This window comes from Chamaea fasciata, unplaced genomic scaffold (genome assembly GCF_029207755.1).
Source record: "Chamaea fasciata isolate MVZ Bird 193981 ecotype frontalis unplaced genomic scaffold, bChaFas1.0.hap1 SCAF_16, whole genome shotgun sequence".
Classification (NCBI taxonomy): Eukaryota; Metazoa; Chordata; class Aves; order Passeriformes; family Sylviidae; genus Chamaea; species Chamaea fasciata.
Genome location: NW_027094101.1, coordinates 1,633,893 through 1,657,219, shown reverse-complemented (window position 1 = coordinate 1,657,219; position 23,327 = coordinate 1,633,893). Strand labels below are relative to the sequence as shown.

General features: G+C 41.5%; 1 protein-coding gene across 1 annotated transcript in view; it reads left to right on the top strand.

Moving 5' to 3' along the window:
• Window positions 1-12,190, top strand: part of SHISA9 (shisa family member 9) — a 175,599-nt gene extending 163,409 nt beyond the window's left edge. Inside the window, exon 4 of the mRNA XM_066198385.1 lies at window positions 9,549-12,190. Within this exon, the coding sequence (XP_066054482.1) occupies window positions 9,549-9,916 (368 nt within the window). The 3' untranslated portion in view covers window positions 9,917-12,190. The remainder of the gene's footprint in view (window positions 1-9,548) is intronic.
• The last annotated feature ends 11,137 nt before the right edge of the window (window positions 12,191-23,327 follow it).

The following is a 23,327-nucleotide window of genomic DNA, read 5'->3' as shown; positions in this document are numbered from 1 at the left end:
ATTGCACGCATAAAAGTCACAGAGACCATTGCTTTATTCCTACACATCCACACTTGAATAACAAAGGGCTTGAGGCATGGAGGGAGGAAGAGAAGTAACGTGATTTGCAATGCACAGTTAATTTCTGCAAAAGTCCTTCCCTAACAGCTTATTTGAAGAAGGATAAGGGGAAAAAGAGAAGCTGGAAAAAAAATCTGATACATAGTAATGATACTACTAGCATTCAAAAAAAAAAAAATTCACCACAAAGATATCATTTTGTTGCATTCTAAGGACAATATGAAGCACAACAGGTAGTTTTTGTAGTGGAAAGGTTTGCGAAGCTTTCTAGGCTATGGAAGGCGCTACTGTGGAGGGCAGCCAGGGCCCTGCCACAGGGGAGGAGGCAGAGCTGCAGCTCAGCACTGCTGCTGCTCATCTCCCCAGCAATTGAGACGATTGCAGTTCCTGGGGAAAAGGGAGAGAGGAGCCGTACACTCCCCTGTGGCTGCAGTCTGGTGTGTCACTATCAACTATTCATGGCAGGGAGCTGCATTTCCAATTCTTCCTGGGCCGGCTGTCAGTCACTGATGCTGCTGCCTTACGTCAGGGCTCTGCTCAGAGCAGGCATCGCTTCTGCTCTGCTTGGACTTGGCCCAAGCTGCAGGAAAACCTGAAGGAATTCATTTCCTTCTGCCAGGGCAAGTTTGGGAATTGCCGGGGAACACGAGTTCCTTTCAGTTTGACACACATCTCGGCTTTGGAAACCTCTGGCAACCATGCTCAAGAGTTTAGTGATACAAATGCTTTAGAGTCCAAAAAGAGGGAGACAGGAAAAGAAGAAAAGGAAAAGAATAATCCAGAACTCAGTATGTATAAGTATAGCTATGAAATGACTTCATTCTTTTTCTTTTTCCTCCAGAGGAAAGAATAGAAAAAAGATAACTTTCCAACAGAAACAACTTACGCCAGAACTATTTTGGAAAAAAATCAACTTCAATCCAGAACAATTACTAAAAATCCTTTCAAATTAAAGCAATTAAGAAACAGATCAAATAAAAATAAATTAGGCAAAAAATAGCTGTTACATCACTGGGACTTTTTTTTTTTTTCATTTAACCAGTACAATTCAAAAAGCCTGTAGGCCCTTCTTCACTGTTGAGAAATAACAGTGTAGATCTAGGATGACGGCAGTTGAAAGGCATAAAAACGCAAGTTTATTTCAGCACTAAAACCACATTTTAATTACATGTTCTGACTCCGAACTGGGTTCTCTGTGTTCTCATGCAGCTTTCTACGGCATCACACCTGGTATTTTCAGCCCATCTGTACCTGATTCAGACATAGGTGTAAGGCTTACAACCAGCAGTATACTAAAAGAAACAAAAGTATCAATCAAAAGTATTAAAATTGAAAACAAAACTGAGCACACAGAAAAAAAAAATGCCAACAGCGACGTGTGAAAAGAAAATTCAATTACGTTCATGCTAAGAACAGTTATTACAAATAAATGTGGTCAGGAATAGCAGAGCTTTTTCAGTCAACGTCAGATAAGGTAAATTGACACCTGAAGGAAAACCAAACAGGCGTTTTTAGATGCTAAGCCCCTGGCGCAAGACGGTGAAAATTCCGTTCTGCTGTGCCCCACTTCCCCTCCGTGTGCAGCCCCCAGGAGCAGAGCACCCCTGGGCAGGCTGCAGGAGCAGGAATGGCTCTCAGGGCTCTGGGAGCTCAGCACTGCACACTGCTCCTGCAAATGCAGAGGCAGCAACCCCTGCAGTCCTCAGGAGGATGCCCTTTAACAAACAGAAGCTCCTCACCAACCAAAAAAAGGTTACCAACCATTTCATGTTACTGTTGATGTATGGAAGCAAAACTTCTGACACAATCAGATTTACCCTGAGAAGCATTAAAAACCACCCAGTGAAAAAGCGAGCAAGATCACCGGAGGAAGAAGTGGAAGAAGCCTTTTAAGCAAATCTCCTAAGTGTTAACCTCTTTGGCTTTGGACAGCATTTTTAGAAAGCAAGCCAAACCCTCCTTTCCTAAATCAGTTTATACTGCAGTCATGCTTTATTCAGAAGTTAAGCATGACAGCATGACTCCCTGGGTAGTTTTCTATTTCGAAAGGCAAATTTTCATACCATATATAAGGTTTCCAGTAAAAAAAACCCTGATAAATATGCTTAAATGAGATAAAATTAAATAAATATTTCACAGTAGAATTTTTCACATTTATTTGCCATTGTAGATGCCATGAAAACCACAAGCTTAGACGCCTTTAGGAGAAAAAAAAAGTAATGAAAGAACAGATTTACAGTTACAGGACAGCCACTGGCTGCATTTTCAAAGAAAAGTCAGAGATTTAAATACATAATGCTTTTAGACTTCTTTTACAATTTCATCCCTTGGATCAAGAGTAGAATTGGTGCTCTTACTTCCTTCTAAAATTGATCATTCATTGTATGACACTGAACCAGCAGTTTAGCATGTTGGTGCTTGAATTGAAAATGTTAAATCACTTGAGGATACAACCAAGCAGTGTGATCTTTGTCTATCTGCATGCAACTGATTTCAGGTTTCCTGAAAACATTTACAAATCTAATGTTAATTTAACGTGAATCACCCACCACTTGTTTCCAGCTTAACAGAGCCTAGATTCTGGTTAGTCAGAAGAAGTCTTGTTTTTCTTATGCTGGTTAGATTCAAGTATCTGCATGCCACTGGTCCCTTGGTTAGGCAGAATGTGTGTGTGTGTGTGTGTCCGGAGTATTTTGATCAAAAACCAAATCACAATATCACCGCAGCGCTTTGCAAAATTGAATCATAAATATTGCAATTTAATACTATGTAAATCAATGCAGGCAAGTATACAAAGCCCAGCTGGAAAAGCTGTTTTACACGTCCAAGGAGAAACCTGCCCAAGCTCACAGAGTAAATAAGCATTTGGAAAAGGAGAAAGAACAAACCGGAGTTTGCAGTGCTGTGCTTTTTGGCACATTGTCAGAAGAGGGGCACTGCTGCTCCCAGACATGTGGCTACTCTTGTGTTCCGGGGAATGGCAACGCTGCTTCTGAAGCACACATCCCGTCTGATGCCTGAGGAGCTCATCAAAATCTGTCTCAGTGTTCCCAGCCAGGCAGCAGACTTTGCTGTGGGGGTTAAAGAGCATTGCTGAGACTGGAGGCTTCGCTTAGCCAGTCTAATTACATTCCTATCCTAAACCAGCGCTAAGTGTCTCAAAACCCAGAAATGTTCTAGCCTCCTCAGCCTTTCATAAACTGTCATGAAAATAATCAAAATAAGAGGAGAAATGTTTGGGCCTGCATTTTTATCTTTTCTTCATGTCTCATATCTTGAAATGATTTTATTTCACTGGGAAAACAAAATGTAGTCTTGTGTCTGGAGGTGGATAAGCTCTTTTCAAACAATGTCTGAGAAGAAAAGGTTGATACGGTTTGTCTTTTCGTGCTTGGTCTCTCTCCAGATCACTGTAAGAAATCAGTAAATAGATGAAGTGGTAAAGGGAGTCAGGAGAGGAATAACACTGAGCCACAAAAAGTAGGTTCTACAAAACTTATGTGGGGTTCTATGCTTCATGTGTTTTTCTTTACTTCTGCCAGCAGTAGGAAATAAAAACCATGGGAAAGAATCCAAAGACATAAAACAGTCTTCATCTTCAGAATGTCTTGAATAAAGGCAAAATGGTACTAGAAGAAAACGTTAGAAGAAATATTTAGGACAGAAATCAATGCAGGCCACAGGCTGAATTCTGAGTCTTCAAAACTCAATACAAGAATGAGAAGGAGGGCTGCAAAAACGATTTTAAACGGCATTTGCCCTTTCTTTAAATTGAGTATGGTTGAAAATTGCCACCCCAGTGCCTATGAGATGAGAAGAGTGACCAGCCATGAAATAACCACACTCCCTTCTCTTGGCCTCAGATAGATCTCTCACATCATCCTGCCCATTCCCCATTCTACCAACAGAATCCTGTCTGGCTGAAATTTCCCTTGCAAGTCTTGTTTTCCAACCCACTTCATATTATGCAGAGCAAATTCTTCTGTGGTCCCTGATAGTTGGTGAGCCCCTTAATTCAAAACACAGGTCATTAGTTATTTGTTTTACTCGATGGAACACATTTTTCTGTGAATTTATTGGATCTAATTCATACCTAGGGGCAGCTATCACAACCTCTGTCTGTGTGAGTTTTTTTTCCCCTCACCCAACAATAAACTTGTGCTAGTGTACAAACGATACTTCTTTGATTTTCAGATGAAATGCTGCTGCAAGAACTCTCAGGCAGAGCTGGTTTATGTCCTGGAAGCCTTTGAACACACTGTCTTAGATGCTAGCTTGGAAAGGCAAATGAATAAGCAATCACACATTCCGAAAGGATCAACAGCACCACCAGAGGCAGCAGCCCACTACTTCCCTGGGCAAAATTCTCATAGTGTCTCTGAGTCAGGATTCATTACCCTTCTGTCTTTTCTTGAGTTTTCCCTTCCATTACTTAGAGAAATACAAGTTTCCCGCAGCTTCAGGTAATGAAACCATCATCTCAGCAAACTCGCGGTGTCTGTGGAAGCAAAGCCTTGTTCCAAACTGCTGCATATCACACAGAGAAACCTCCCACAAACAGGTCTCGCTTCATTTCAGCCGTGATCTGGTGTGTCACTGTAGCAATCCCACTGCTGTCCTGTCCTCAGCCCTTTCCAGCGCCTTGCTTCCTGCATATGTGCAAATATGCGCAGATAACAAACCGTTCTGTAAACATCTAGTGAGAAACTGTGTCCCTATATATTTTTATGGCTTCAGACTGTGACTGTAAGCTCACACGGGGGTTTTCCTTGGGGTTTTCGGTTTTGGGTTTTTTTTAATGTCTTTAGATCTTTTATAGGGGCTCACGCCTTTGTGTGTTCTCTTCTCTCGCTCCAGAGGCTTCTTCCCACTCCTAGGTGCCTGTTTTCACAAAAAACTGCAGGACAGAGCAGTCTTTCAGGATTCTATATTCTCCCACAGCTGTAAGAAGGGGTGCAAGAATTCAGAGCCATGTTATGGACCCAAAGAGATAAGAGCATTATCAGTAAGGAAAAGAGTTAAAACCTCCTGTAATGTTTTACAAGACAAATAAAGCGTTCGCAGCGATAGGGCGTGACCACAAGACTCTGTGCCACAAGTGCTTGCACGGTGATGCTGAAGACTATTTAAGGTGGGGAAGAGAACATCAGATAGTTTCAGGGCCACCTCACAAATACAGCTTATATTCAAACAAGATCACTGAGAAATTTTGGCCCTTTGGCAGCCACAAGGATTTTTTTCCACTGATGTTCAAGAAAACACATTTTCATCCACGGTATTCACTTGGCAAGCTGGTTTCCATGCTTTTGTTACACAAGTATGGATTATGGAGAAAGATGTGAAACTTCCGTGTCATGCCAGGCTCACACTTAAGGTTGGGAAAAAAATATTCCTATTTCAACATTTCTTTCCAGACGAACAGTAAAACAGTAACTAAATTTATGGGTAGAGTACCTTAAAGAAGAAAAAGGCTTACAGAAATATTGAAACTGAGAACATTTTTATGATTAGCTACAAAGAAGGAACACAATAATACTTAGAATTAAAGCCCTGCTATTATTATTTGGCAATGTTGCAAGTATAATTCTTTACTCCTTTTTCAAACACAACAGTGGTATCTTTAAATCAGATTTTTACCGATCAAGATACGGAAGCCAATGCAAAAGGCACTTCTATAGCGCCTTTCATCCGAAATCTCAGAATACTCTCCAAATAGAAATTCAAATTCCTAACACAACTGCCTCCTCCAATGTGCTAACAGCTCATTTTACAGCAGGTGAAACCAAGGCAGAGGGAAGTTGAGTCACGTACCTAAGGGCACATAACAAATCCATCCTCTAACTCCAAAATATCTCTTTGGATGGTTAAAGTCCACAAAAATATTTATAGGGTCTGCTTAAGAAGAAAAACAAACTCCCTCAGATTCACAGTTGATTTTTTAAGTAGTTGGCTTCGGGATACTATTAATATACTTTTCTTGGTAAAACATTTGTTACCAAACCGTGCTCAATGTTACTGTTCTGAATCTTTTCTGCTTTGAAAATGAAAAGTAAAAAAAAACCTGTTTCCACTCTGTAGTAGCATCAGGTCACTCTCGTGGGGCGCAGCCCACCGCTATTATGAAACCTGCGTGAAAGAACAAGGATGGTGCTAAGAGTTGCCAAAAGCCCTCTTGACCAACTGAACAATTCAGGTCTATCACTGCTGATTATGCTCGTAGTTGCTACAAGGGTATCTCCTCCCCCCCATTTTTGGTACCTGTGCCTGTGTGCACACCTGTACATGCAAGCAGGAAGAAAACAGGATGGAGGGAGGTTGAAATGCTCAGTGCAGGGTTGCCTTTCACTGCCAGCACTGAGCGCTGCGGCACAGGGAAGAGTCCTCAGGCAAAGGCTGCGAACCGCTCCTGGATCAGGACAAACACAAACAGCAGCTCTCCCACACTGGCACTGCCACACAAAACACGAAGCAGCCACTTGGCAGCTGTTTGCCAGCTTTCTGATTCACTTTGCTGATGAGGATTTACAGTTCACGTCCTGGTTTGTTCTCTTCAAGCCCAGCTTCCAGAGAACAGTTGAGAAGTCCCTAGAAAGGGACTATGTGGACTATATTAGTTAAAGCAACTTTATTGGAACCAAATTTACAGAAATAATCACTTCGTTTTCTGTGTGGTTTTCCACAAGGAACAGAATTGAAAATCTGACATTATAACATGGCATAAACAAGAGCAAAACCAACTTCAGACTTGTCAGAGGCACAGTCCTTGTGAGGCTGATTTCTTCCTCCCTGTTTCAACAGTGAAGGTTTTCTTTACATACAACAGAAATACAATTTGCTCTTCTGCAGGACAACCTTGATGTGATTGGAGACCTGAGTAGCGTATCTAATGTCAGATAAAATTCAGAGACCCTGGACCGTTGCAGTGGGAAAAGGTACAAGTGAGGAAAAAATTAATAGAAACTGAGGATGTAGCTTGAGCTTGTTGTGGCCTCAAAAAGAAAAATGGCAGGAAAAGCCAGACAATAAAAATATCTGCAATTTATGGTCATTATTTACATAGCTGCATCACCACTGCTATTTCTAGAAAGAGAAGTCATTATTTACCTTGCAGCTGATTAAAGATCTTGGCTACAGAAGACAAATTGCTGCAACTTAACTAAGATAAAATTAAAACGACAAACTTACACATTTACTCTAGTCTTATGTTAGATTAGCAAAATTTTTAATTTTTGTATGCAAATTAAACTAATTTAAATGTGAAACAGGCAGACAAATGTATCTCTATTAAAAGCTGGACATAATTAACTGTGCTGAACTTAAATTATATAAGCTAGTGTGACTTTTCATAAATAGCCAAGGTCTAAGTCATACGACGTGGAAACTCGCTCTCCGAACAGCTGGCCTGCAGTGCCTTTGATGTAAAAATGTATAAAAATGAAGACTTGTGTGAATATTCACAGGGCCTTTTCTGCAACCATTTCTTTCAATTATTGATAACAGATTAACGAGATAATAGTAACGCAAATGCGTTTCCACCTCGTTTTTATTCATAACGGTTCTGTGACATTCCGAGAATATTAACGAATTAGAAGGACAAGCCACACGTAGAACTGGAAACAGTTCTTCCAGGGAGAAACAGGTACAACTTGATTATTCAGATTACAGCTCTCTAAATGAAAGAACTCGCTCCAAAATCAAAGCAGAACTTCACAGACTGTCTCTGTAACACATGACAGGCCAATCAGCAATTGCAACTGCACGCCCTGGGCTGAAATGAGAGCGGGCCATTATCTGCGTTCTGTGATTTGTTTCGAGCAGAAGACACCTGTACGCTATAGAAAAGCATTCACTCAGTGACTGAAAAAGGAAACAGATGGAGTTGGGTAGAATGCACAAAGCCCAATTTGACAGCACAGAAAGGAGCAATTTCAGCCCATTGGAGAAGAAACACCTCTTTAATGACAAAATTAAGGATTTAAGAGCAGAGTCCAGTCGCACAGTCATTTATACAAAAAATGTCATGAGATAATAAATAGCGGCTGCCTTTGGTAATATGCCTCCCTGTGGAGGGGCCAGGACAAGGGGGATGCACAGCTGAAGCCTGATCTTGAAGATTAATATGACGCTCCTGGGAATTTCCCCGCCTTGCAAAAAGATCCAGTTCAGAAGTAGAGACAGGGAGAAAATTCAAAGTGCAATGAAAGCCTCCCAGGAATACTTGGGCGAGAGCAAAAGAGGGAAGATACACAAAAAACAGTGCAGGGAATTAAAAACCTCGTGAAGGCAAGAGGAGCTGAGCTGTGCAGAGTTGTGCAGAGAGGCCTCACATGGCATGGCTTCAAGGAAAATGGATGGATCCAGCCAGAGCACAGCAGAAGTCAAATCCAGGCTGACACAATACGTATTCTGAGCACACCACTGCTGATTAACACAGTGCCAGTTGATCTACGTATTTGGTGCTATCTTAAACGAACATCTAAATTTTTGAAGGGGGAAAATAAACACTACATAAAAGGAAAGATCTTAAAAAATGAAACTCAGTTAAGCTTCCCTTAAACCTCAGTCTCGAAATTGAAATGAGTTGCTGGATTACTGCAGAATGCCTTTAGCTTTCTAAGCATGGTTCATACTTTCAAGCAAGGCCAAATGAATGCCAGCAACAATGACAAACTTGAGCAAAAACGTGCACCGGAAGACACTTGCCTAGGAAATCACAGAGGGCAAAATCCTGGTTTGAGAACTGCAATGCAGTATTTGTTGACAGGACGGTTGCCGTATTTCTTAGTGGCACTGACCCCAGAAAATGATGTCACAGCCTTGAATTTAGGATTTTCATGGTCTGTGAAATCACAGGGTAAATACCCAACCTTCAACAACCCAAAGTATTTTCAGCCCCATAAAGCATAAGTGAACTTCCAACCATTTAGGAGAACAGATCCCATCCTTAATATTGCCTTGAGGCGTTATTGAACAAAAATGGGTCCACCTCATCACACATCACCAGACCTTACAGCTGGCTGGGTTAAACACCCACCAGTCACTTTGCATTTAAAGGGATGCTTGGGCTGCTCTCACACAGCAATGCAACCCAAGAGGCTGCAGCATTCTCAGGAAAACCTATGTACATCTGTAGACTTCCCAAATTTCCTGTGCTATGGGACATGAACAGTGATAAGATTCGTAGGACTTCTCCCCATAATGGAAATGTCAGCACAACCGGAGTGATTTGGGGCAGGGACAGTCTTTTCTTCAGGGGCAACAGGGTTTTGTCTGCATGCTTGAAAGCCTGGCACAAAGGCATTCAAAACTCTGCCCCAGAGCAAAACTAAGGGCTGGGAGGTGGCGTAGATTTCCTTTACTGAGGTACCTGTAAATGTTCTGGTCCGCAGGTGGAACTGGGTAAGACCTACTTTGTTTTACTTTACTGTTCACCGTTTTTCTTGTGTCCAACTGATTCTTTTTGTCCCTCCCCTTTTGACCCCAACTAGCTGACAAAGTCAACGATGACTTCTACACCAAGCGCCGACACCTGGCCGAGCTGGCGGCCAAGGGGAGCCTGCCCCTGCACCCGGTGCGCCTGGACGAGGAGAGGGCCTACACCATCGACAGCGGGCTCACCAGGCAGAACGGCAAATCCAGGATGGGCAAGATACACACGCACCCGCTGGGCTACAACACCCACTACAAAACCTGGGATCCCAACGACCCCTCCCTGAGGCGGCAAGCGTTCACAAACAAGGGCAAGCACGGCATGGGAGACCCGACGCTAAGCGACCCGCTGACCACCCGGAGCCAGCACTACTTGGGCCCACAGCCATACTTCATAACCAACAGCAAGACAGAAGTAACTGTTTGAGTTTGTTTTCTTTCTCTCTTTTTTTTCTTTTTTTTTTTTTTTCTAATGAAATCCTTTAAAAAAAACACACGCAAATGTATACACAACACAAACACTCAACCGAAAGGCAAAAAAAAAAAAAAAAACGACAACAAAAAAACCTAAAAATATGAAATAAAACAAAAAAAGAAGAGGAAACAGAAGAAAGGAATTTCCACCTGGACACTCTTGGTATCCAGCCAGCTGTAGGCCGAAGAGTGGGTTAATACCATTCAGCAATACACACTGAAGGTTGAATTATAAACTCCATTTGTATTTCACAATGGAACACAAACCCTTGTGACTAAATTTTTTTACTTGAAACTAAAATCCATGATGAGAAGTAGCACAATCTAGAGAAACTTTATGTCTGCTTAAACATTTACACTATGTTCCTGCCTTGAGACAGAGGAAGAGAGAGAGAACAGTATACTGTAATATATTAATTCAGAGAGGAATTTTGTATAAAACCTATTAATAATCACTAGACCTGTGAAAAACCAAGAGCAAACATCTTGGTATGATCCCTAACATCTATTATTGTTCTTTCACACCATCCTATAGAGAACGCAAAAAATATATATACAATAGGGGACAAAGACAATTTCACAAGGAATTTATGAGGACTGTTATGATTAAGAGCATATGGGACCTTTCTGGCTGGTAGAGAATTCTGCAGGATGATTACAGCAGATTTCATTTCAGTTTACTCCGTTTGATTTGAAATTTTTGGGAACCTCCAAAATAAGAAGAGATGCTTCATATGACACAGAAAGCTGCTGGGGGAAAAAGGGCATCAGAATATTCCCTCTCAGTCCTCCTGTTTTCAGGCAGATGGTAACAATTTCTCACTTTGCAGACTGTCAGGATTTTTTCTTCACCTAAATGTTTTGCCTATCTTCAACTGCTTCAGACTGAAATTAAGCGTGGGTGGTGCCTTTACTGTATTACTATTGTTCAATGACAGTCTTGTTCTTCAAAGTGACCCCTCTGTTCCTTTAAGCTATTTCCTCATGTTTTGCTAAGGATGACAAGGGTTCTGCCCTGTTCAGCCTCCTCTGTTTGTTCCAAAAGGAAACTGGACTACATCTCCATGCAGTGGTTGCACAGTCAAGACTATTTAGTTAGCCCCTTCATTTTCCCAATTTCAACTTTTCCCCTCTAGTGTCTCATTTTGTATTTGCTTTTAGCCATGGTAGTTCTCTGTAGTTCAAGTAAATGTTATCTGGTATATTGTCTCTATCGTTTGGCTTTCTCTAGTGGCGTTCCCTCTTGGTGGGCTGTGTGGTGGAAGAGGCTGGTCCAGCCTCAAACATCAGAGATCTGGGGTTAAACTAAACAAACATTCGGACTCGTGGTCTTGACTGTGGTTCTGATGAGCAGGATGCCTTGTCTGTGCGAGTAAAACCACTCTTGAACCGGGCACTGGTAGCAAACTCACAGTGCTGAGCCTGTAAAAGGCTTCAGAACATCCACAAAGAGACAGAGTTGGGATGGGATGGCAGGCAGTGCGTTCAGTCTTTCAGTAAATTCCTGCCCTTCCCCCAACACAAGTCACTTGGCTAAATCCCAACTAGCTGTCCTACTACAGCTGCATTCTCACCAGCTGTCAATTCTTCGGGAGATTAGGTTTAGAAGAGTATTCAGGGAGGAGTGAGAACTGTCGCAAGAAGAACTGGAAGTGGCATTCCTTACTGTACTCAACCGACTGTCAGTGCTTCTGCTTAGTCAAGGATGCAAGGGCTAAGATTCTGAAATCTGGTTAAATAGAGATACCATTTTTTTAGCTATATCAAGATTGATTTGCATCCTGAGAGCACCGGTATCTCTCCATAAGTGCGCTGCTAAATTTTATGATCATATGTTTTAAGACTATCAGAAGTGGACAAAGCCCACAAGACAAATACTTTGCACACAACCCAGACTCTCCACTATCTTACTTTTATTCCTTTAATCTTTATTGCCTTCACAACTGGCTGACTTAATTTGACCCTTTATGGAATGTTGCTGTTAATCCATATGCTTTAGATACACATTACAGCTGCACTCTAATTCACACAGGTTTCGTGTAACTTGAGCATATTTTATGTGGAAATATTTTAGTAACTGTATGTTCTGTAAGTAAACCCGTGTTAATACTTGTTAACTACAGAGTTTATGATACCAATAATACTTCCTACAATAAAATGTTTGTTTGTTTTTTAAGAATGTTTATTTGTAAACATATGTATTCACTATATTACTATGAATTTCTTACCTGGCAATAAAACTGATTCTAAGTGAATCCAACTTGCTGGCTCATTCCTAAACTTGTATCACTGGGCCAATTTTTGAGTCTGAACTGAGCTTTTGGAGCACCTCACTGCAGCCAGTGGGGTTCATACCAGCACGAAGGACGGTTTGCCTCTGCCAGCGTGAACAAGGGGTTCATTGGAAATCAGCTGCACGTTATCTGCATTACAGAGAAGCTGGGTGATGTTTGAGGCTCCTTCCAGGCCTAACCGTTGTGTGATTTTATGACTGCCTGTTGCATGCAATGGAACACAAGATACACAGGGATTGCCGGCCTTGCAAAGCTTCATGGGCCCCGTCATCCCTCCAGGCACCACACACACACCTGGTGCCACTTGATCAGTTAATTAATGTTCTGAGGAACAAAACCAAAATGAAAAGCATGCCCAAGGGCAGAGGCTGGTCCTCATGAATGGGAGTTTTGCAATAAGCTTCAGACATTTTCAAGGATTGCAACTACCCAGCGAGAGCAGATGAAACACTGACGTATACTGCTCCAAAACTTTTATATGTTCATTAGAGAAGATCCTGAACACAGTATCTGTGTACCAAATCTGCTGGAAAAAGAAAGAAGTCCTTACAGGCTTTTTAGCAGTGCTAATGGCTCATAAAGCTGACAGAACCTTGGGAGAGGGTCCGGGCAGCTTCTTCTCCTTTCTTTGCTAAAATGATAGCGAATGAATTTCAGAAGAGTAAACGGAGTCAGGAAACCCAGCTTCAGAATCCGCCTACTGCATGACCTGGTGCAAATTCTTTAGACAGTTTATGAGCCTTTGGAAGCCGTGACACATTATCAGAGGGAAAACATCAATTCAAAAGTCTCCAGAGTTAGCCTTTTTGTACAGTAGAAAAACCTCATTTTCAATATACACATTTGTGAGTGCCAGGAAATAGTTCGTAAAAGCCCCATTTTCTGTTACAGGAGCATCTCCCTGCCTCAGGTGCAACACAGTTTGGTCAGTGCCAGGAAAATTCTGGGCAGCCGTGGACCCACAGGGAAGCCTGGGTAGCCCAGTGGAACACAAGCCTAACCTGCAGTAGACACAAGTTCCTGTTACAGCTCCACCACGGCCCATCTACTCACGGGTTGTTGCTAGCAGCAAATTCCTGACTGGAATCACAGTGGCAAGAGGGCCAGCTGCTTTGCTAGGTAGCAGTCTCTCAGCAGAGCGTTTGTTCTTTCAGGTACATTAAAACCTCCAAAGAAAACCCACTGGAATGTGATTCTGTGTTTCCACATGGGTTTTTTTTTTTCTCTTATGACAGACTGACCCTTTTGACACCGCTAGCAAGAACGGCACTGGGCTCCCATCAGAATTTCTTCCATGAGGCTCTTTGATCTTAACACAGGCGCACTGACTACAAACAGAAAAGTACACTGTCAAGAAAGGATGATGTTCCTGTACAGAGCTACGGAGTCTAAAGCCCAAAGGCTTCTGGTTTAGAGCCCTTTACCCTGGAAACATCTCTTCTCATGACTAAATCTTTAGAGCATGATGCTTAGCTTACACAAACTGAAGATGCGATGGCTTATATAAATAGAGGATCAAGTCTCATGGGATTTCACACTACGAGGTGTCTCCACGACTCACAACTTTAGATTTTAATAGATCTGGGAAAAGATTCATGCTTTGCTCTGTTCTTATAGAATGGTTATTGAATTTTCGGTACTAAATAAATAACCCTAGCCCACAAATCCCTTTTGCACACAATTCTGAGCACTTGATTTAATCCTGGTCTCTATACTTGAATGCGTGAAGGACTTCCAGTGATAAATACAGTCTTCACTGTAATTATATCATCTTTCTATTTGGCATAGATAATTTTATTTTGCTAAAAACAGTTATGACAGGCAATATTATTGCATTAAACTATATAATCTCATATATCATCTGCTGCTGAAAATGTGATCCATAGGTGAGTACCACATTACCAAAAAGTGAACACTGTTATTTTTATCAGTGGGAAAGTCATACAGTTCTATTTTGAAAAGTGTCTGTAAAAACAATCTTGGAATTCATGCTTCATGCTTTAGACATTTCCAGACTCAAATTTGGCTCAGCCTGCAAGCTAGGTGAGTCCTACACCTGACAACTTAATCAGTAACATTAGCGTGAAACCAGGCCTTTCCTCCGCTTCCAGGTGCCCCAATGAAAGCCAGAACCAAATTCAGGCGTTGCTTATACCCCATACCTGCACAAAAGCTGCTCCCATTTCACATAAGAGAAAAGAATAAGATGCATTTTGTGCCTAGGTTCACGAAGCACTGCTGGACTAAGTCAGGTCCTTCCCGGATGCATGAAGAGGCTCTGTACTTCTCTTTCTCTGCAGGGAGCTTGAAGCTAATTTTTCATCCCCAAGCAATCATTCTGTAAAAGGTTTTATTTTTATTAGTAAAGCTAGAATTCAGAGTTAGAATTCAGTTTTTGCCTATGCATTTTGTAATTCACTGCTACACACAGTTGCATCTTGTCTGTTTAAGTCAACTCGAGCTGCCTTCACTTGGCACCTTCTACGTTTACATGGTAAGAGGCATTGTTGCACTTAGCAGGGGTTGATGTGCTGGCAGGGTTCCTCTTCTGAGCCCGCACACCAAGCCTTGTGTGCATCTCTCACAATATATAAAGCTGGGAGAACAATATGTTAGCAAAAGTGATGATTTCAAATCAAGAGAGGACGTCAGGTAGTGTTGGTGCTGTTTGATCTGAGGTTGGGCTACAAACAAGAACCAAACACCAGCAATAATCGCAAGCCTTTCGGTGGTCACTGAACTATGTGGCAGCACTATTTGACATGGAAACAAATCCTCCCCAGCAGCAGGTGCGTCAGCAGAGCCACTGACACTCCCTGAGCAGAAGCACATTCTTCTTTTTACTGCAGCTGGCCTCAAGTTCACTCTCTGGGATTTGGGCTTACACTGACATTTTGATCACAATGGTTGTTATTAGAGAGACTTTGGCCAATTTCAGTGAATATATTCCTTGAAGTAACTGATCCCCAGAGAAAAGACTGCTTCACCTGACACATTGTTCCTTTAAGCAACAGAAACATCCCAAAAACTTGGATAGGGAGTTGGAACTAGACGATCCTTAAGGCCACTTCCAACCAAACCATTTTATGATTCTGTGATTAACTGTACTTTTTTTTTCTCTGCCACAGGTGATGAGAAGCTTGGCTTTGCTTTGTCATTACCTGCCTGGGCTAAGAGAGCTCAAGGACGGCTGCTTTTTCTGCCTCTTTTCAAGGCAGAGTTCTAATTCAGCGGGAGTCTTTCATACACATCCTGCAGGAGACTGCACTGGCTACTGAGCACAGAGGCAGCCTGTTGGCTCCCTCATGCACTGGGAGTGAATAATACATGCAGTTGAAAGACATAAAGGTAGACTGGACTGCTGTGGCATCAGTACTGGCTTTGCAAGCTGGCAGCTACTTTCCAGCCCCCCTTTGAAGAGGTCAGGAGAACTGTGCGGTATTTTCACAACTGATGCTCTCAGTGAACTCCTGCTGCCTTCCTGAGCACCCCCTCACACACGGCACCTCACCTGGGCTCTCACCTTCCATGCCAAAGTAGCAGTTGTCCCTGGGGAATAACCCCGCTTTGTGCACACCCGCATGCACAGACGCATCTTACATCACTTGAGCTTTGGAGCTTGACTCCCAACATCATTTGTGTTTGCAACACCATCAAAGGGCACCACGGATTTGGAAAATCCACCTAACTGCCTCACTACGTTTTAGGGGCCTTATTTCAGTTTTGAAGATGGCCTCTATATCCCTAATTTACTTTACTGCTTTTGAAAATTAAATACTAAAGAATGTGACATTCTAAAGAAGAGACAGTCTGAAGTTTAGGGATGAGAAGTGTCCTTTAGGGCTGTAATGCATTTCGCCATCACTGCTTGGGGAATAATACTAAGGATGATAGAAAGCAACTTGACAGGATTCATTAAGGCAGAGACAGCATGTGTGTGCTGTGATGCACAGGACTCTGCACAAGCCTGCCTATGCAGAGCAAACTGTTCTGGTTTTCACTAACAGTGATTTATGAGTTTGTTTTTGTGGATTTGTCTTTCTTCTTTTTTTTTTTTTTTTTTTTTCTGCTCTAAAAGATGAATCTAAAATGCTGGGAGTGCTTATAACAAAGGTGCCCTGTTGAAAACAGCAAGTGGCACAACATTGTACAGCGTGACTGTGACAGCAAAGGCCCCGAGCCCATGCTGCTGAGTTAGTGGCAGGATTGTCAGCGTGTGGAAAACCAAAACCCACAGTCAACACACATTCACTCTTTGATATGCAGAACTTTTAGACTCCACTACAAGTGATTTTTCTCAACCTGACACCAACTAAATGGTATAGAAAAGGAAATGCAGTAGATACACCACAGGATTGCACAGATCTTCTAGACTGAATTACAGCTGAGACTGCAGTTCGACAAAATAATGGCTGCAACTTTGCCTTGTAGCAAACCACAGTCACCCTGCCAGCATCTCATCTCATCTCCCTGGGTGTCTTGTACCTTTGACACAGCTCGTAATGAGCAGGGAAGACTCTGCTCTCAGGCTGTTGCTTGGCTTCAATGTGCACATTCAAAGTCCTTGTGAAAAACAGCTACTCCAGCCATTAGGACACTGAAGGCTGCATAAAGTCAAAATCCAGGGATAAGTCTTACAACTTTCTACAAACAGCAGCAAAATACATTGAATTTTGAGTCTAATTCCCTTGTTAATTTCTGCCTAGCTTCTTCAAACACTCCCGTGTTACACACTCTTTATCTTCTTTGACTTTTAGTTAATATTTAGCTGCTTACCTACTAGAATGTTTTTCATGTTTCTACACAAAATGAGCATCACAAAAAATACCGGTATTCTTCAGGCTGTTAATTCACTGTCTGCAATGTATTTTCTTGTTAAATGATAATTTTATTAGGTGAAATGTTCTCCAGAGACAGCAGTACTGGAGGAGTGTTAGCAGGAAATTTCCCTATCACCCCCAGATCTACTGATGACGACTGCTGGGTTATCTTTGGGGTGGCACTTTCTTGACAGGTTAGTAATATAAAAATTTACTTTTTAAAAAGCTCCTATATACACTATGAAATCTATTTTCCCATTTTAAACACGTTTCCTTTCAAAACAGGCAGGCAATGCACATATATTTTCAAACAGTTTGTGTTTTTATGGACTGTGAGTAAACAGGTAGAAGAGAGGAGATGCTACACTTCAGTAAAGGGAAAACACTGAGTGTTTCACCAGCTCAAATCCCATTCCTCATATCTATGACATTCCAGCCACAACCACTGTATAATAAATACTTTCCCATACAAGAATACTACAGAGGTTGAAGCGTAGCCACTGCATTTAAACAACTCCAGGGAAAGATGAAGTTGACGTCCCAGTATGTTCTATTGTTCGTTCTTCAGTTGTGACCTTTGAGGATGGGTCAAGCTTCTGAGAAAAACCAGAGAGTTACAAAACTGCATGGCTATTCTGTGTAAAATATCACAGTAATCAATCGCCTTATTGTCTAATCTGAAAAACACGGGCAAGGCGTCCTGGCGTGCCACTCCTCTTGTTAACACTGTCAGTATCACGGAACGCTCCCCAGGGAGCAGCTTACCAACACCCGCAGAAGCAAGCTTGCATTGATGCAGTTAATCAGCTGGAGGACATCGCTTCACAAAGGTGTAATGTTGTTCCTTTGTCCTCTGCACTGCCTCTGGGGATTGGTTGGTTCCGTTCGGCTGGTAAATTTTGGGTTTGTCAATGTCAGAATGGGCATGTTCCTGCCATCGAACAAAAGTAGAGGGAAAACCAGATTACCAAGAAGAAATCCACTAGATAAGGAGAAAGGTTACAAAACTTCAGAAGTGACTTGGCTGCACTAAGGAAAAACATACAGACTTGATAGTGCTGCCTGCTAATAACTGCAGAAGTTTTACACCATCTGCTAATTTCCCCTTTGTCAGCTGCACAAGGGAACCACATGAGAGACACCGTAATAAACAGAGGTATTTTTTCCTCCCTTGGAGATCATAAGTCTCCAGAACCTGTGGCATATATGTTCACTTACACCCAAGCTGTTAATATATACAAGTGAGAAGAGAACCAGTATTTTTATCAATGTGGAATAGCAGCTGAGACAGACAACACAACCTCCGCAGAGGGACACATCCATATGTTACACAAGAATGGATGCCAGAAAAATAATAGCGGTTGTGGCTTTTCTTGGAGAAAGGCATTTTAACCAGAGGTCAAAAAACTCTTGTCCTGTAGCTGGGCAGGACTATACAAAACTGTAAAGACTCTGCAAAAAACCAGGGATCTTAAGAAAACAACCCCAAAACATCTGGAAAGTGCTTGCTTTACATCAAGCCTCTGCTTCTATTATCCAGTTAGGACATACGCTTGGTTCTGCCAAAAGCCCTGCTATGCATATACTGTATTTCTTGATCTTTTCTGTTGCCTTGCAAAGGTTTTCGAATTTGCTGCCAATTCAACCCCTGAAGCAGAGATGGGAATAAAAAGCATCTTATCTCCTAGCATACGATTCCATATCGTGTTTTCTACTATTTTCAACTGTACAATCTCTCAAGCTGCATGACATGCCTGTTTCCCTTGGGAGACTATTTCAAATACACCCAGAATCTTAATTCCTCTGTGCATATCCCTGCATGTGAGGCCTGAAGTTGTAATAGAGAGGAGCTCTATGCTCTCGTATCTTTTTTTGTCTTGGTCTTTCAGCAAGAGGAGAAGAATTGCCAGAAAGCTGTTTCAAAAGGTTCTCATCCAAAACTTCAGACCAACTGGAATGTTAGCAGGAAAGGCACTTCGGGGGCTTTGTTGGTAAGCAGAGAGAATTTCTCCTGAGCAGCCTGATAGGGGTGCGTATTTCTGCCCTGGGTTCACCCAGTGACATCTTAAAAATCGATGGCTGATTTCTAATGGTAAGGTCTCCGATCCAAAAGATGCCAAGTAGCAGTAGATGCCATACACTTTATCAAGACTTCTTATTCTGGCTTGTCTCATTTTCCTAATAAATTAGGGGAATGTGGGTTAAATAAACCTACTCTAAAATATGACCCTAATGGAAGAACACAATTATCAGTAACCTTCTGCTAAACCACACAGAGGAATCAGGCAACATTCTTCAAATTTTGCTTTAAACTATCAAAATGCATTTATGTTTCACTGTCTAAATCAGTGAGGAAGAGTATTAAATTTACATGTACCTCCTGTCAGCTTAAAAAAAAAAAGGAAAACAATATAGGAATCCAAAAGTGTTCAGCACATAGCACGGAGGCATGAACTGAACAGGGTGGAGCACATACACACCGTTATTCTATATGACAGGTAGGAAGGAGAACACAGACAAACAAGTTTCAGAATTACAGTTCAGGCAGCAGAACTGCAAAACACAGGGCTTGGAATTCTAACACTGTAAAAGCTGCCTATGAGTCAGGAGATACAGGCAGGTCAAATAGTAAAATCACATAATCTGATGTAATAAAGCCTCAACTAGAATATTGTTCCAGGCCTTGGCCATCGTTATTCCAGAGATACAAGGGTCAACTGGAAAGTATCGGGGAAGAAAAAAAATCAGGAAGGTTGTTAGAATCAGTTATTACTTCAACAACCAGTATGAATAAGCAAAGGTGTGGAGAAAACAAATTGTGAGGAAAACAATGGAAAAAACCTGCTGTTGTTTATGCTGCGAAACAGATAACTGAGGAGAGGTACAGATTACATATTCTGCAATAGAGTCACTGAAAAGAGGATAAAACCGTTCATGGCTAGAATATGGAAAGAGTTAGGTCTCATCCTAGCCTTCCCTGAGAAGGAAAGGCTCCTGAAGAAATTCATATTATTCCAGTACTTTAAAGGGTGGCTAAAAAGGGATGGATGCTCTCTGCTCACAAGGAGCCACATGGAGAGGACAAGGTGCAGCTGGGTGCAAGTTGCATTGGGAGAGATTTCATCTCAGTAAAAGAAACTTTTCTTCTTTTACAGTGAGAACAATTAAACACCGCAGCGACCTTGCCAGGGATGTGGCAGAATCCCCATCACTGGATTTTCAAGACCTCTACGAACAGGCTGCTGGATCAGGTCAGCTAGGCTCCCTTTCCTAGTAAAGGTTGGACCAGAAGCCTGCTCAAGGTCCTTTCCAGCCTGGGTTATTCTGAGACTTTTCAGCTTCTCCATTTCCACCACTGGCAGTGCAGGTAAGGAGTGACATACATAAACATTGAGGCTGACACTGATCCCTTGATATTTAAAAAACAGAGGATTTTTTTTTTTTTAGAAGACAAATTACAGTCAGCAACTGACAATAAATCATGTTTTAGAAGACATTATTATATCTATGCAAAGAGCTGCTGAAAAGAATAAGATAATGTACAGCACTAGAGACAGGAAAAAACCTCTTGTTGGTGTAAGCACTATTTAGTCAGATATTAAAAGAAAACCCTTTTGAATGGCGTGGAATGACAAGCAATGAAACGCATTATATACAGAGGCTGTGGAGTTTCCATTGCTAAATGATTTTAAAGAAACACTGAACTGATTCTGTCAAGAATGATTAGATATTTTTGAATTCTTCTTGAAGAAAGATGGACCATTCAAAAGCCATTACAGCTCTCCTGTTATTTTCTCTTCAAGGCCCGAACCAAAGATGGGGCAGAAAGTCGTTTTCCCCAGGAGTGAGTTTTTTTTCTCACGTCCTTTTATCAGTTAGCAGCAGATGAAAGCTGTAATTAGAAGCATAAAGGTGTCTGCTGTTTCCCCCAAAATCAGTGTTGTTACACTGCGATTGCAAATCAGTGCATAATGTTGCCTGGACAGATTTACACAGCAGCTAAAAGCACATATATTCAGACATGCTGCAGACTGTCTGGGAACAAAGAATCCTGAGGCACAAACTACTCCAACTGTCTTATTATGCATTATCAATATCAACTTCATTTTACACTGAACAGTAGCTCTTGCATTGCATGTCCTCCCCTGGCAGCCAGCCACAGTTTTAAAAAGGTCAAAATCCTCATCTTCAATATAACATCCCACACAGATGACGTGATCTCAGAGGTAAGGAAAGAACCTGCCTCTGCAAGTCAGCTTAGAGCTACAATCTGAATAAATCATGACTCTGAATTCCATGAAAGCACTTGGAAGGGCAGAAGAACTGAGAAGGGAGCTAGGACAGTCTTTAAACCAAGAAGGAAGATGGGGCTCCCAAAAACCACAGGTTCCATTTCCTAGCCTGAAACAGACTTCCTCCTAGCATTTAGGATGAAACAGCTCATTTTCTGCGGTATCAGTTCAGTTAAAAAGTTAATTAGTTCACTTTAAAAGATCAATTATTTGCATAAAACAACATGCATGGCCCTCTGACCATCAGTTTCCTGGGCCAAATAATCTAACCCATGCTATTTAAGGGGAAAAGGTCAGGAAAGGAATACGTTCCCAGCTGCTTCCAGCAGAGTTCATCAACAAACTCGAGGCAGTCCTGGGATGCACACAGGGTTAAAGCTCCAAACAGATAAATTCACTGAGAATTTAGGCAATGATGTCACCATGACCAGAAGTCGGCCCTAAGATAAATAAATGGGCTTTCACTATTCCCTTCAGGCATTTGCTGTCCCTTGGCACCAAGATGAAATCATAATGCTTTGTAATTACAGATAAAAGGGCTTTGACATGAAAGCTCTCCAAACAAGCCAAACATCCTGAAAAGTGAAAAAAAAAAAAGCAACAAAAAACCCCAGCAACTTGCTTGCATGCTCATTCTCCAGAGTCAATAATAACCATCAAGACAATTTTCTTATTATTAGCAGTTGTTCAGAAATCAGTGCTGGATTCATTGGTTAAATCAGTGGGCTTTCCCAGAAAAAAAAAAAAAAATATGGAAAGAGGAGGATTTGAGAATAAATTCGTCAGACTGCAACAATGTCAAAAACATGAAAATCTATAGCTCTGGCATGCAAAAATTACACAAACCCAAATCCCACTAACAAAAGATAGATGCTAAGTGTAACTGAATAACTTAAAGTATAATCACCCATTTTTAAGTCACCACAGAGGATCAACTCATCTGCAAAGACTCCTCTGAGAAAGATTCAAGGGATAAGGAAAATGTATAAGGAAAAAAAAAAATCAGAAATGTTATGCACTGCTATGCCTGTAACTTGAAAACCACTCTAAATTATAGTTGAGGAAATGTTGCCATCACCCTGCAAAGGACAGCATGAAAAAGTCTTTCTATTTTCCTGTAACAAGATCATAAGGCATACGAACAAATTTCTTAAAATTACCTCTGTGAGCGCTGGTACAAGAGTGCATGTCAGTAACATGTTTAAAACTCCTGCGTTGGTTACTTGTCCATGTGCTCTGTGGGGAAGCCCCTGGGGGCTCATTCTGCAAGGATTCACTTTTTTGACCTGCTTTGGAGCTGTGGGCTGCTGCCAACATCAGACTCTCAGCTGCACAGAGACATTTCTAAAAGCCAGTGACACTCACAAAAGAGATTTCTCTCCCCCGTCAGGAAACTCGGCAATCCAGGTTATTAGTATTAACCCTCTATAGAGAAAAAGCACTAAAAAATAAATGCAAGTTGCATTTATATCAACAATACAGATGTGCATGTCAAGTGCATAGCCCAAAGCCATACTTACAAAAGCCTGTACCCACTTTTATTGATGAACTAGAAAAACTGCTTAAAATTTTAATTGCAAGGATCCAACATTTGCAACAGAAAAACCCCAAGCGTGTTAATTCTTTCCTCAGTGAGTTCACCATTAGCAAATGAAGACCACTCTAGGAAACTCAAATTAGCAGCAGCAGTGATTATTTTAATGCTATCCTTTTCATCCCTTAAAGCCTTTTCTAAAAAATTAAAACAAGAACAACTCTTAGGCTGAATTGTTCCTTCAAGGTATTTTATCTTTAAAATGTGAAACACTTTGGCCTAAATAACAGAAACTACTGATGTAATTGCAAATGTGCATCTAAAAAAATAAGTAATTATCTAGTGAAAAACTTTGTATAAGTTTGGGCCGCTAATTTTCTACTTGCTCTCAATATTTGCTTTGCTGCTGTTTTGTCCTGGTAGT